This window comes from Alligator sinensis, unplaced genomic scaffold, assembly GCF_000455745.1.
Source record: "Alligator sinensis unplaced genomic scaffold, ASM45574v1 scaffold790_1, whole genome shotgun sequence".
Classification (NCBI taxonomy): domain Eukaryota; kingdom Metazoa; phylum Chordata; order Crocodylia; family Alligatoridae; genus Alligator; species Alligator sinensis.
Genome location: NW_005842723.1, coordinates 307,134 through 321,070, shown reverse-complemented (window position 1 = coordinate 321,070; position 13,937 = coordinate 307,134). Strand labels below are relative to the sequence as shown.

General features: G+C 40.8%; 1 protein-coding gene across 8 annotated transcripts in view; it reads right to left on the bottom strand.

Annotated features, from left to right (window-relative positions):
• The window catches only part of ANKRD26 (ankyrin repeat domain 26), a 126,220-nt gene that overhangs the window by 98,552 nt on the left and 13,731 nt on the right, over positions 1-13,937 (bottom strand). For 7 of the 8 annotated variants that reach the window (XR_003096377.1, XR_003096378.1, XM_025216290.1 and 4 more), the window contains 5 exons: positions 13,037-13,174; positions 11,324-11,472; positions 2,746-2,796; positions 1,033-1,066; positions 872-944 (listed from right to left, as the gene is read on the bottom strand). Coding sequence is in view for 6 of the 8 variants with exons in the window: in XM_025216290.1 (XP_025072075.1) it covers positions 872-944; positions 1,033-1,066; positions 2,746-2,796; positions 11,324-11,472; positions 13,037-13,174 (445 nt within the window). In the remaining 2 variants the exon portion in view is untranslated. The remainder of the gene's footprint in view (positions 1-871; positions 945-1,032; positions 1,067-2,745; positions 2,797-11,323; positions 11,473-13,036; positions 13,175-13,937) is intronic. The other variant, XM_025216291.1, reaches the window with a different exon arrangement.

Genomic DNA, 13,937 nt, shown 5'->3' with positions numbered 1-13,937 from the left:
GCTCTTCCACGCATCAAGAGACATGAATTGAAGAGGACCCAAACTGACTGTATTCCTGCATCCTAATCTCACATACCCATACCTCTCATGGCATGGAGACTTATTCAAGCAGGTCATCATGGTATATGTCTCTGTGCTAGACATATCCTTGTAATCTAGATTTCCTTCATCCAAAAATAAATTGCTTCCTCCAGCTAGGCCTCCCAGAATGATGCAAATACCTCAGCATGATGAATTAGATCCCATCTAAGATGGTCATGATCTAAAAAACAGTATGTAGATTCTGCTGCTCCTACTGCAATGACATCATTCTCCATCATATATACACTATTAATGACTCTTAAAGCCTTTCAAAATCTTCTAAAGAAAATGGTAGATACCTGAGAAGTGTCTGTGGAAGGCATCCAAGAAAGTCACCTGAACTGTTTGACAACTTGCACCTTTTGACTCTAGATACATTAGCAATGGCAATTAATAAGGAAATCCTGCCGTTTCTAAAGAGAAGATACCTTTGCCATGTCCCTCCAAACAGATCTAAATATATTTACATTAATCCTGTTGCAGAACTCCAGAACAGCTGCAATACAACTGAAAACAGGAACAACCTAATCTTCCTCAGTCAATAGGTAACTTCACACTTCGTCTAACTACCCCACAATGAAAATTTTTTTTATAGATGGGCTCATGGTAGGAATAGAAATGGTAAAGATCAGGCAAATTATATTTGTAAAACATGTGTTATGCCTTATTAGAAGTACAGTCTTTCAACCATAGGGAAATAAACTTAGCTGAAATCTTCCATATTTAAAAAAGTGTACAGAAGCTGTGTCTTATATGAAGAAAAACAATTTTTTTCAGAAAAGCACTGTACCTTGGGGGTAAAATCTAATTCTTCTTCTTCTGAAGAAAGCCAGCTGTCATCACCTTCACCTTTTTCAGAACTTCTTAAATAAGAAACATAAAAGTAAGAATAAGACTCATTCTCACTCTTTAAGTTTTGCTAAAACATGTCAGATATCTTTTAAATCTTACCTTACTGAGTCTCCTTGGGAAAGGTCATCTATAACTGTTCAAATATTGATTAAAAAATAAATTTTAGCATTGAAAGCATAGGACTTTGAAGTTGCCAGCAATTTATAAAAATATTTAGCATGTGCAAACATTACAGTAATTCCAAGATGAATTTTATATAGACATCTTAATCCAGAGTAGCATGAATGAAATATATGCTCTAAATAACTGGTCTGTCAGATGAAAAATGCTGTCACAGAAAGCAACAAATGACGTTTCCTGTTCTGTAGCTTCTTTTGCACTGCAGTCCAAAATAATATCAAGCAAATGCAAATTTGGTTGCATGATTCTGTAGAAGATAACTTCTAAGACTTTTAAAAAATTGAGAAGAGAGCTAATTCATATACAGAAACTTTTAGGGTTTAATATCTGGAGTAGGTGCTGCACACTGATAGTATATTAAACCACATCCTACACTTGATCCCTGCACTCTCAGTGTTATTGTGAAACATAACACTGAGACATAACACAGAACATAAAGCAAGTTTAGAATCTAAAATTAAACTTAAAAGAGAATCTATAAATGGTGCACAAAATTGAATGAGACAGTTCTATCACCCACTTAGCCCATTCAGAATGAATGGGATGCAAGTGAAACATCCTGCACTCTGGCAAACCCTCACAAGTGGAAAGGGAATAACCTGTACCGGCATTTAAGATACTGTAATAAGCAACCATTTTTTTAAATTGTGGGATCATCACAATTGTGGAGATATTTAAGAAGAACTAAGAAACTGTAATCTTTAGGAAGGAACTGTAAACACTCTTCTGTGCATTGGACAATACTCAAGCACTATTACTTGCTATTTTTGAGATTTTATAGCTAAGTAAGCCAATATAATTTTGCCTTTTCTGACTTTCCATGTAGCATTCTATCTTCCTTGATAAAGTATCCAAAACCATGGAAATCAAGCATCAAAAACTCATGTTAAGTAAAAGACTGATAAACATAACAGAGCCAGAAAACTCAACACTGATATGATAATTACAGTATGTCAACTACTTAGCTGCAGACCATTTCCAGCACTCCTGTTTTAATCCTGGGAAGCTTATTTTGGAGTCTGGCTGATTATTTTTCATTATCTGAACAGAAATTTATACTTTAGTTTATTGTTTACATCTACAGCATCATTCTTGCCAGTTGTAACTTCAATTTTGGGAATAAGTGAAAGTACTAACAATATCATTTTTGATGGCTAAAATTTTCAAAAGTAAGTAGTTTCAGTGAAATATGTTATTTCTTCAGAAGAGGATGTTCTCAAAACATCAATTTATTTTTATTTTTTTCCATCAGAATTCAGATAAGGTAACCTGTTGATTGTTCTTCAGACATGGATTTTCGTTCAAACCCATCTTTATCAAATTTGTAGACTTAAATGAAAAACAATAACAAAGTTTTGCAGTACTATACGAGTCACACAAAATTATAACAACAAAAACCCAAACTAAAAACAATTTAATAAATAAGAGTAAACTATTAACATAAAGCTTGTAAATAAAGGAAAAAATGTTTGCAACTGTCTAGTTGGTCTTATAAAAGATATCGTCTCCAGCACAATAACAGCTATTAACATAGGAACTTGGATTTGAACAAATACTAAATACAGATGTGTATACAAGTTTTGATATTTGGCATGACATGTTTCACACTGGAAAGCTTATTATATAGAATACCTTTCCCTGAATCTCTTGTTCTTGATGTCTGGTTGGGAGATTGCTGCATTTCTATATTTAGGAAAAGGCATGGAAAGGACAGATGAAACAATGAAATCAGAAAATAAATTTGGAAAGTAGGAAATAAATGTATATACAAATATAAAACAGTGGAAGAAACATACCTGCTAGCTATAAGGTATTTAACAATTATGAGAGTATTGAATTAAAAAAGCAATGCAACTTATGCAGACTATTAAAGAACGTAGCTGAATAGTTAATTTTCAATATGCTCTCTATAAATTGAAATATCTTCATTTCAATTTTTTTAAAAGCACTTCTTTACAAGATCTGTATTTTACAAATGCCTCCCTGAACTTGTACAATCCTAAAATATTGCAAACTATTTATTTAGGGGTTTTTTTTTTTTAGCAAAACCCAATCCATGGAGTATAGGTATAAATTTTACTCCATACATGAACTAGAAAAAACAGTGTCTATATAGTAGTTTAGTATTTGCCTGATTACAGAACTAAAAACTTTTGAAAAGTATTGTGCACTAAAACTACTGTTTCTGTGGTTGAAGCTTCATGCTGCTGGTATAATGGAAAAGCCTGCCTTCAACATACCACGCTTAAATTCAGGGCACATCCTTCAATTAGGAAGTGAAACCATCTACTCACAGACACTGGTTGTTTAAGTATGTTTCTAGTACTCATTAATAAAGCCATGGTATTAAATCAGCTCACTTTAAATTGCTGTCTTGTCATTTATGCTTTCAGTGATAATGGGACCTGCATTTTATGCTCATTTGTGGTCCTTCATAAATCCCACTGAAATAGCGAATGCATCCTTTCTACCCCAGAGCAACACATTAGAAGAGGATTTTTCCTGGAACATGGGGAAAAATAGGATACAGGCTGACCTCCACCAACTCCGGAGGAAATGCCCAAGAAAAACAGTTCAGACCGGAGCTGAATGTTGATTTTCTGAGAGTATGCTATGAGGTAGAAAAGCTGCTTCTAGAGCCAGCAGAAGACACAGCTTCCCCAGAGCCAATGCATAATCTTAATACTTCTACATAAATGAGTCTGAACGTCTGCTGGTGTAACTAATCTGGGGTAACGGGCAACTGCCCCAACTACCAATGGTGGGGAGGGCTGTGTGAAAAAAAAACAGGTTTTTGCCACAGCTGCATGATTACAGCAGCAATGGCAATTGGAGGTTACCCCTGCCCCTGTGTGCAGCAGCTGCCCCAGGTGCTTAGCTACATTCTCATGCTACTGGTTCAAACTTCTTTTAGGTCCTGAAAGGGAAATAGAAAGAGCCTGGCAGACCTCAAAGAATTCGAACAGAAATGCTACAAGGTTCCCTCACTAATTTTTCTTCCCCATGTCTGTGTTGTAGGTTCTCTCATGGGAGGGCAATTCGACCAATATTATTCAATCCACTAGTTATTTTATCTGCGGTCATGGATGTAGTAAGCTAAGTTGAACACTGTCTTTACCAAACACTAGAACTGTGATGTTTCAAATATTTTTCTTTCATTGCATGGCGAATTTAGAATCTGGATATTCTCTAACAGAAAAAAAAATCTGGACAATCTGGACTTGACAGAGGCCTTTTAAGATCCTATTTTTAAAGTGACAGAATAGTTAAGGAGAAAGTAAGAAATCAGGATCCTAAGCACATAGACACACATTTCTAGGCTCTGAGTGATAGTAACGACTTGTCACCATCTATAAAATACCTGACAAAAAATTAGCAGTTTTGTGGGCAAATGGGGAAAACATTTTACAAAACTTTGCATCAATTTGAATCTATGATGCTAATTTTCAAATGAGTTTCAAGATGCATTATTTTTCCCATTTTACAATTGAGACTGGTGCCTGAGATACAAAGCAGGCCTAAACTGTCTCATTTGCCCATTTATTTGGAGTGATTCAGGTTGTTAAGAGTCAAACTTGATCCCCGTGTTATTTTTCAGATATAGATTCATAGATGTTAGGGTTGGAAGGGACCTCAATAGATCATCGAGTCCGACCCCCTGCATATGCAGGAAAGGTAGGGGAGAGCACCAGCTCCTTTGGGAGCCCGTTCCAGACCTTGGCCACTCTAACTGTGAAGAAGTTCTTCCTAATGTCCAGTCTAAATCTGCTCTCTGCTAGCTTGTGGCCATTATTTCTTGTAACCCCTGGGGGCACCTTGGTGAATAAATACTCACCAATTCCCTTCTGTGCCCCCGTGATGAACTTATAGGCAGCCACAAGGTTGCCTCTCAGCCTTCTCTTGCGGAGGCTGAAAAGGTCCAGTTTCTCTAGTCTCTCTCTGCTGGTTTGTTACAGCCTCTAAGGTCTAATTTTTCTTTGACTGCGCTGGTCTTTGAATCAGTTTCTTCCTACTTGTCTGCAGTGTTGGTGACAGAAATGATCCCACATACTGCATGGTTATGGCTAAAATGACAACAACGAAAAAAAAGGACAACAAAGCAGGCACTAAAAAAACAGCTGCTGAAATACCACCTGGACAGCTAGGCCAGGAACAAGAGGAGGCAAAGTATGGAACAAATAAGGAACCACTAGGATCCAAAAGTGCTAGAATCAACTGCTGATGTGCTAGAATCAAGTGCTGATGAACAGTCTCATAGTGACGTGTTCCTTTGGCGATATCAGTCAACAAGGAACTATGTAACAGTTTTGAGCAGAATGTTTTAAACGTGAAAGGGTTGGCACTCTGTGGGCAGTTTACAATGCAGCTTGGGGTCCCACAAGGTTTTCATGCGTTTTAAAAAACTGTAATTAGCTGCACTTCAAGACCATCTGTTCAAGACCACTTACTGCACTATAAAAATTTGTGATATTATATAGTATCATATGCAATGTAACATCTGCTTTTAAAATATAACAAATATGAGTTTATACTGCTCATACTTTATAAAGGGAACTTCATAATGGGGCCTGTATTTTGTTTGTATCATATATTTTTAGTGTTTCATCAGATTGCGCTGGTAGACTGGATTTTATTAAGTCTGTACAGCAGAGCTGTCAACTGGGCAGTTCTGAAAGATTAGCACATGGCCTACAGTCTCCTGGCAAGGCTAGTACGCCTCTCCCATTCCCTGCCATGGAAGCTGGGTTCTTCAGGGTCCCCTGGCCTCCTCCAGCTTCTATGTACTTTTTGTTCCTGCTCCTAGGGGTGGTGCAGTGCAGCAAGAGATGTGTGGGCTGCCTAAGCTGTGTGCAGTTTGGATGTAGGCTGGGATGCTTTCACTACACGCAAGGAAGGCAGGAGCTAGGCTACCTGTACTGCAGGTGGGCAGATGCCTAAGAATGGAGGGGAGTTTAGAGAATGTACTAGGGGGCTGTGTTGCAGGAGGGATGGGCTGTCCATGAGGCGCACACAGTCGGGGAAGAGGGGGCTGGACTCCCCGCATGGCGTGCAAGGCCAGGAAAGGAGAAGCCAGGCTGCTCGCACTGTATGCACAGGGAGGGGGGTGCACTAAGCTGCCTGCGCGGCAGAGGACAGCCCAGTTGTTCTGCCTGGTCCCTGGCTGCCAACAGCTGGACAACCCTGCAGCAGAGGATTCTTTTACATATTTACTGTATTTACTTGAATACAAGACAACATCTCAATAGATGTCTGAGACACTGAGTTGACATTATAACAAATTTATAAATTTGCTATTATTTTCCAGGTACAGAATATATTTTTGCAGCTGGCCTTGAATTTGTCCCTCTCCTGCTGCTACATCAAGGAAAATAAATAGGGGGGAGGGGGGGGAAGAGAGGGTGCATCACATAGCCCCCTTCCCCTTTGCCCCACCCCATCTTCTTCTCCCTGCAGTCCCTTCCCCCCGCTCCTTACTGTCAGGCCCTGCTCTCCCTGGCACGTGGAAGTGAGGAGCTAATTTGAAAAAACTGACCCTGAAATGAACATAATTTGCCATATAGGCAAATTACTACAAGTACCCGTAGACGTAGGTCATTCAGAATTTATGCTTTTTATCTTTTTAGAAACTGCGGCAAGCTTTATCAGAAGTACTCCATAAACACACATTAAAGCAGCACTTTCATACCTACTTATACATAGTACAAAGTATGTTTTTGAATTTTTTTTCCAAGGCCAAATCAGTTTCAAATCAGTTCCAAATTCAACTGGGCAAAGCCCAATAGGCAAGTTCCAAAAATCAACTGAGCAGAACTCAATCGTCAAGTCTGCGTAGCTCTACCATTGGGCAAGTATCCTCCCCCTCCCACACCCAGCAGTCTGGGGCTTTGGAAATTCCCCAAATCCAGACAGGCATCCTACATGCAAGCCCCAGGGCTGGAGGGCCTGGGGTTCAGATACCCCCAGTCTCGCTTGATCTTAGCCAAAAGGCCAAGAGGCCAACGTATTAGCCAAAAACTATGCATGTAGTACAAGCTATTTTTTTCCCAATAATATTTATTTATATATCTCCCTATACCTATATATATCTATATCTTCCTGTACCATTACAGTTCTATCTCATGGCTGATTTGGTTCACTTAACAGTCCATGACACACACCTACAATTAAACCATCATCATCCCTGTTACAATAGTTGCAACTGCACACCCACATACCCATCAATATCTTCTTTACCCATCACAATCATGTAGAAAACCACCTCAGCACCCTCTTCCTTCACCTTGCTCCCCCCTTCCAAATGCTCCACCTGTTTCCCCAGTCTTCTCACTTCTCGTTGTCATAGTCATCACCATCATTGCTATTGTCATCACTGTCGTCATCACTCTCTCTGATGGTCCCACTTCTGAATGGTCTGTGGCAATCTCTTCTCTTCCATAAGTCCTTCACTGTCTTCTACCCATTGTTTTCTTTCATCTTCTTGTAGTACACCTGTAGCTCAATCACTCCCATTTTGATGTAGTCCTTGACTTGGAGGTCCATGTGCCTATATCTGACCAGGTTCCTATTCTTCCACAGGGTGCTCCTGAAGCAGGAGATGAACTGGTTCAAGCAGGCTGTCAGGGTCCCTTGCTATTTTGTCAGGTATCTGAACAACTCTTCCTTTCTGGGGAGGGTCTTCACCCCTGTACGATTACTGTCCTCCACCTTCCTGGCATACAGGCAGTTCCAGAGGAGGTGGTCGATTGCTTCCTCCTTCCACTGGCAGGTTTGCATGGGACAGTTTGGTGAGCTTTTCTGCCCCTGTATCTCAGTGCCCACATGGAGAGTGCCCAATAGGCAGTTCAAGTCTCTGTGCTGCTTCTGAAGGTCTTTGTGGAAAAGCTGCTCTCACATTGCCTGTCAGCTATCTCTGGGTAGTACGTCTATGGGTGACAGTCTGTCCCTTGCCCTTACCATCTCCTGCATCTTATGGTGGTTCATCGGGGCCACTGGGTCCTTATTGTGCAGTTCGCATTTGTTCCAGAAATGTTCCAAGACCTTGTAGAATCGTGTCGGCTCCAAGGTCTACAGGGTGAGTTGGGCAGCATTATACCTGCCAAAATCACAGTAGATGCCCTGCAAAGTATCTTATGGAGCATGCCATTTTGGATTCTGCCCTGGTTGCCAGTTTGCAGATCTGGCTTGTGTATTTGGCCCAAAGAAACAGCAAGATGTTCAGCACTCTTCAGCCCCCAGCCCATTTAGTCTTGTATGGTGTAGTTCTCACAACCTCTTTCCATCTGGAGCCCCAGAATATTCACACAGCTCTTTGGATTCTACGGATGATTTTCTCCTGGAGGGGAGGGGGAGACCAGTACGGTATACAGAAACACTGGTAGCAACACCACCACATGCCACTCCCCTCCGCCCCCACTGACAGGCAGCACATGTTCCACAGTTCCAGTCTCTGCTTGACTTTGGCCTTGGGTCTTTTCCCAAGGCTCTGTCTGTTCAGCTCTGGGTCAAACTCCATCCTGAGGATCTTCATCCCATCATGGGGGATAAGATCCCCCAGAGCTGATAGGTCTCTGAGTTTACCTAGTACCAGGCAGGTACTCTTGCTCCCATTGAGCTTGGCCCCAGCCACCACTCTGTATACCTGTGTGTGTTGTAACAGTATTTCCACTGACCATTTGTCACTGCACAGGGTGCTGAGGTCATACATGGATGCTAGGACCCTTGTCTCTGCCTTGGTTCTCCTGGGGATCTTCACTCCACTCATCTGAGTGTAGCAATCTCATCTGAGTCACTACACTAGCAGTTCCATTATGCAGATGAAAAGGATCAGGGAGAGTGGGCAGCCCTGCCAGACACCCAACTCCACTGTGATCGGGGCGGTCAGAAACCCATTTACCAGTGCCCTGGTGCTCACATTGGTGTACAGCATCTTTATCCAGGTAATGAAGGTTGGGGGGACCCTATCTTCTTCGAACAGGAACCACTGAGACACTTGGTAGTAGGCTTTAAGTCGGGATTCAGCACAACGGTATTCAGCCTTCTGTCCTACTGACATCACAGTGCGCCCCACCGTTACAGCAGGGCTCCATGAATCTGTTGCTCCAGCACCATGCACAACTGGTCTTTGTGGATCACAGTACCTATAACAGACTTAAAAACACTTGGCGAGGATTCTGGCTACTAGTTTATAGTTGAAGTTCAGGAGTGTTATGGGTCTCGAGTTCTTCAAATCCTCCCTTGCCCCTTCTTACACAGCATAAGCTATGCATGATATTAGTCCAAAGCCAAAAGACTCATGATTTATGACATAGTTCACTGGGCTGGCCCCCACCGGAGTTTAAAGTCATGGTAACCCCACAGCACAGCACTGCTTAGTATGTGTGTATACTCCAGACACCCCCACAAAGAATCCATGTACTACTAATTAGCCCCTATATGTCCTGGGAGTCTCCAAAATTTTATATGCGGATCAGGTTTAAGGGAACCTGGTCTGGCTTCACCTGATAGAGGGTGGAACTAGACCAATCATATGTAACAGGCTGAGAAAAGGGGCAACAAAAGGATTCTAGGTGAACTGTTTGGGGTCCTGCTTGGTGATATTTGCCAGACACTTAAGGCTGGTGAAGAAACAGGAATAACTGGAAATGGGAAGGAAAGGCATACCTCAGCTGTGAGAGTGAAGAGGATGCCAAAATATATGCTATGTAGTGGCTTACCATGACTTGAAAAAAGTCAGTGCTGAGGGGCACTGAGTGCAGTGGCTACTACCATATATCTTATTCAGATGGGCTGCACTAACCTGTTCTTGTGGTAAGTTATCTGGCAGGGGAAATACCATAACCACCAAGGTGAGGAAAACCACGAATGTGGCAGGGTTAAGCAAAACGCAGGGGCACCCGAACCTTAAGCCCCCAGGCTTGAGCCTGCCTGCAGGATGCTTACCAAAGGATTTGGAAGCATCTGAGGCCCCAGGTGGGGGTGAAGGATGCTTTCTGGTAGCAGGGCCATATATGGTTCTTGAATGACTCTCACAAATTTAGAATTGATTTGGTTGATTTGACTTGGGACAGGAAAAATTTCCTTAAAAAAAAGTTTCCATCAGTATGTTTGCTTCATGTGGGCCATGTATTGTATAGTCATACTCAGTGTTGGCTGCACTTAATCAGCTTCATAGTTGGTTTCCACTAATGAGAACATGCTGCTTTTGGTAGCAGTTTAATGATACACAATGTATTTAATGAGGTTTCCCTGTATGCAATTCTAAGACAAGGATCTTTTTTCCCCCGTGCTGATTATGGGAAAAAAACCCTCATATTGTATTCAAGTAAATACAGTATTTATTTAACATCTTTTCTTCATTATGTCATTCGTTATTTGTGTATCATCTGTGTTAAGATGATGTCAATCAATTGACATCACCATGTCGGAAACATACGTTTATGTAAGAGTCAACAACCCAACAGGGCTTTGTTCCATAATGTACCTTATTTCTTCCAAGGACACAATGTATATATGAAAACCAGATTTTTGTTCCTTATGAAGATATTTACACTTCAAAGAAATAGTTTGGAACATCAAACATCTTCACAGCAGCATAACCATTCTACAAACAGACTATTTTGACTAACAGTGAGAAATAAAAGTGAATCGATTCCTGCTATTTAAATAAAAGATAGGAACAATTAATTTGTTGTATAATATATACAAATATACACACACATTCGGTAGAAGCCATATTACAGAGCTTGCTAGTCTTCCATTGAATTTCTTGCTCCTCCCTTTACTACAGAAAGAAAAAAATCTCCAACTTAATGCACAGATCAACCTGTAGTTCTTGGTAAGCTAAATCAACACATCAGAAGGGGGCAGCTAGCAAGAAAAATTATTTACCTGAAAAAAACAGAAATTTCAGGCCCCACATATAAATAATTGGATTGTTTTGTAAGTATTCTAAGTAAATCTAAACAGTGAAAGGCTGAACTCCTTTGACAGGGCATATCACATGGAGCAAGAAAATGAGAAAAAGAAAACGAACTCAAGAGCCTGATAGTCAACTATCAACTAGTGATAGCCGAGACACAAATCTTCCAAGTTAGCAAATTTGTTCGTTCTGCAGTTATTATAGTTTTATAAATGGGACACGTTTTAATAATACATTCTAAAAAAGAGAAGAGATAACAGCCATTTTTCTCATCCGCTCAACCAATCCTACCTTCTTTATCTGTGGCAGGGGCACCCAGAGCATCTCCAAGATCTCCAAATCTGTCTGGACTGCTAAACACTGACATGCCTTTTGTATTGCCTGGAGAAGGTTTTTCCACAGTTTTCCATCTGGCATATTCAGAAAGTTGCTTACTAAGACTACATGAAAAAGGAAAGAAAATGCATTAGGTAAGAATAATGGCATTTCAATATATACTTTTATTGTGACAATAATATTAATTATTATAAAAGGAAAAAGTATAACATTTTATTAGAGACTATAGTTGGAATTCTAAATGTCAACAGCTGTTATTTTTAAATATATATACCTTAATAATGTACATATATACCTGCAATCTGGTCTGCAGACACACCCTAATAAGTCAAGGGAATTTATCATATGTGTAGATCAAACTGTGAGATCTTGACCTTAGTGTGATAGTGTTTTGTTGATATGTGAGATAACAGGTAAAATAGAATACAGAAGGACTTTCATATTTAAAGGACCTAGGCCTTCTAACATTTAATATTACAGATTTACTAAAAAAAGGTTTGTAATCAGGATATTACATATACCACAGAGAGTGGTCATGCACATTTAACTAAGTTATCTTTTAACAAAGATGGCATTTTCTTAAGTAGGAAGCCTCTACCAACCTGAAGTTAAAAATCAGGGTGGAGTGTAAAATGAAATATTAGCATAAAGTTTTCTACAGTGTTGGGTTCCTCAGTTATTAAGAAAGGAACATCACCCTTGAAGAAATTTTGACACTCCACTTTCTCATCTAGCATGCCTATATTTAACAGGAGAACTACAAGAACTTTTTCTTCCCTGCTTCTACAAGTGAACTGGATTCCAGAAGGGCCAATTCAGCATTTCAAATCATGTGTGCTTGAAGTTTTGAAACACTAACAGGGAAGTTTAAGCACTAATAACTTTAACTGCTTCAGACAGACTACAATTTTTGCTAGCAGAAGTAGAAAACTGTGGGGATGTTCCCATGTGCAGAGGCGTGCATTTCCAGGGGCACAAAAAGCAGCAGCACGCATTTGTGCTGCTGCTTTGTGTGTCAGGGCATGCTTCTGCACATGAGCTCCGGCGCACGCCAAACTGTCCTCGGTGGGGTAAGGGAGGCTGAGGCCAGCACCCGTGCTGACCCCAGCAGTTACCTGGGGTCCTGGGGCCCTCCTGGGGCAGCAGTGTGACTGATTCTCCCTCACTGCCTGCCCCCCAACCTCCCTCACCACCTGCCTCCTCATGACCTGCCCCCACTTTTTTAATCTTACTTAACTCTTGATCTCAGTGATCAATTGTGGCAATGAGTTTCACAGGTTCTATAGTTATAGAAAAATAGAAATGAGGTTCATATGTTGAAATGAATTATTTTACTGCTTATTTCTTTGCTTTTTGTGGTGTATACTGGTATCATACACATTTTAGCAAACCTCCTAAGACTTTTGTGTACAGGAATTTCCCAGGTGTTTATTTAAATAAATATGGATCTATGGCACACATTACCACAATGAAACCTTCAATTCTCTTTTTAATAAGTTAGCACACCAAATTTGAAGACTATATTAAAAAATATGGGAAACAGAGATTTCAGTCAGCTTTAAATAAAAATCTCAATAGATCCTGAACCGTGAAGTTGCTACGAAAAATCAAATTTGAAGTTCTGACAATGACAAATTTCCCATTTTTTAAAAAGACGTAAAACCTTACCCAGAATATCCACCAAGATGAGCATAATCCTCAGCTGTACATCCACTTACATCTTTATGGGAAAGATCTGCACCATGCTCAAGCAGAATTTTTATTAAACTAAGCTCTCCACCAGAAGCAGCAATCATGAGAGGTGTCCTAAAATAACCAAAGGATTGTATTTAATAATTCATTTAGTAAAATCTTTCACCTTCATTGCTTGTCCTCCAATCTTTCCCCTAATGCAAGTTAAACACATAGAAAGTAAAACACGCAAAATATTCTCATTATTGTCATGACCCAAAAGGCATGATTGTGTGTGTGCTTCGGCACCAGAATTATCCCCGCCAAGTTGCAGAGCATTGCACGGGGGAGTTTACTGTTGCAGAGGAAACCCCGGTGCAGGGACAAGTTTCCCGCCTTTTCTGCAGCTTCTTTTGCAGAGTGCATTGCTCGAGTTGCAAGAGGAATGCACGGTGCAAAAGAGTTCCCGCAACCGGTATGCAAATTCATCCCCCGTGATTGGCTAGTGCTAAATTATTCACACGTGGCGGCTAACGATTGGCCTTTTAGCCGTATAAGAGGCTTGAGCAGTTTCCGCCCAAGCCGAAGAGGACTCCACATCCATTTCGTGAGGACTCTGGGTACACGGCAGGGTAATAGAAACCCTGTGTGAGATCCAGAGGAGCGTGGCGGCCTGATCCACCACCCACCTCTTCCCGTCTTCGAGCGCGACTTTTATAAGACATATCTACGATTTCCATTTTGGTGGCTCGTTCACCCAGAGCATCCGGAGCTCTGCACCGTGGAGCCTAGCAACCTCCACGAGACCGTCTGTGTTGTCTGTCTGTAACTGCAACTCAATCAAGTTTTCCAGCCTACACCACTGCCATCTCAGTGTAAGTAAACAATCTTTAAAACT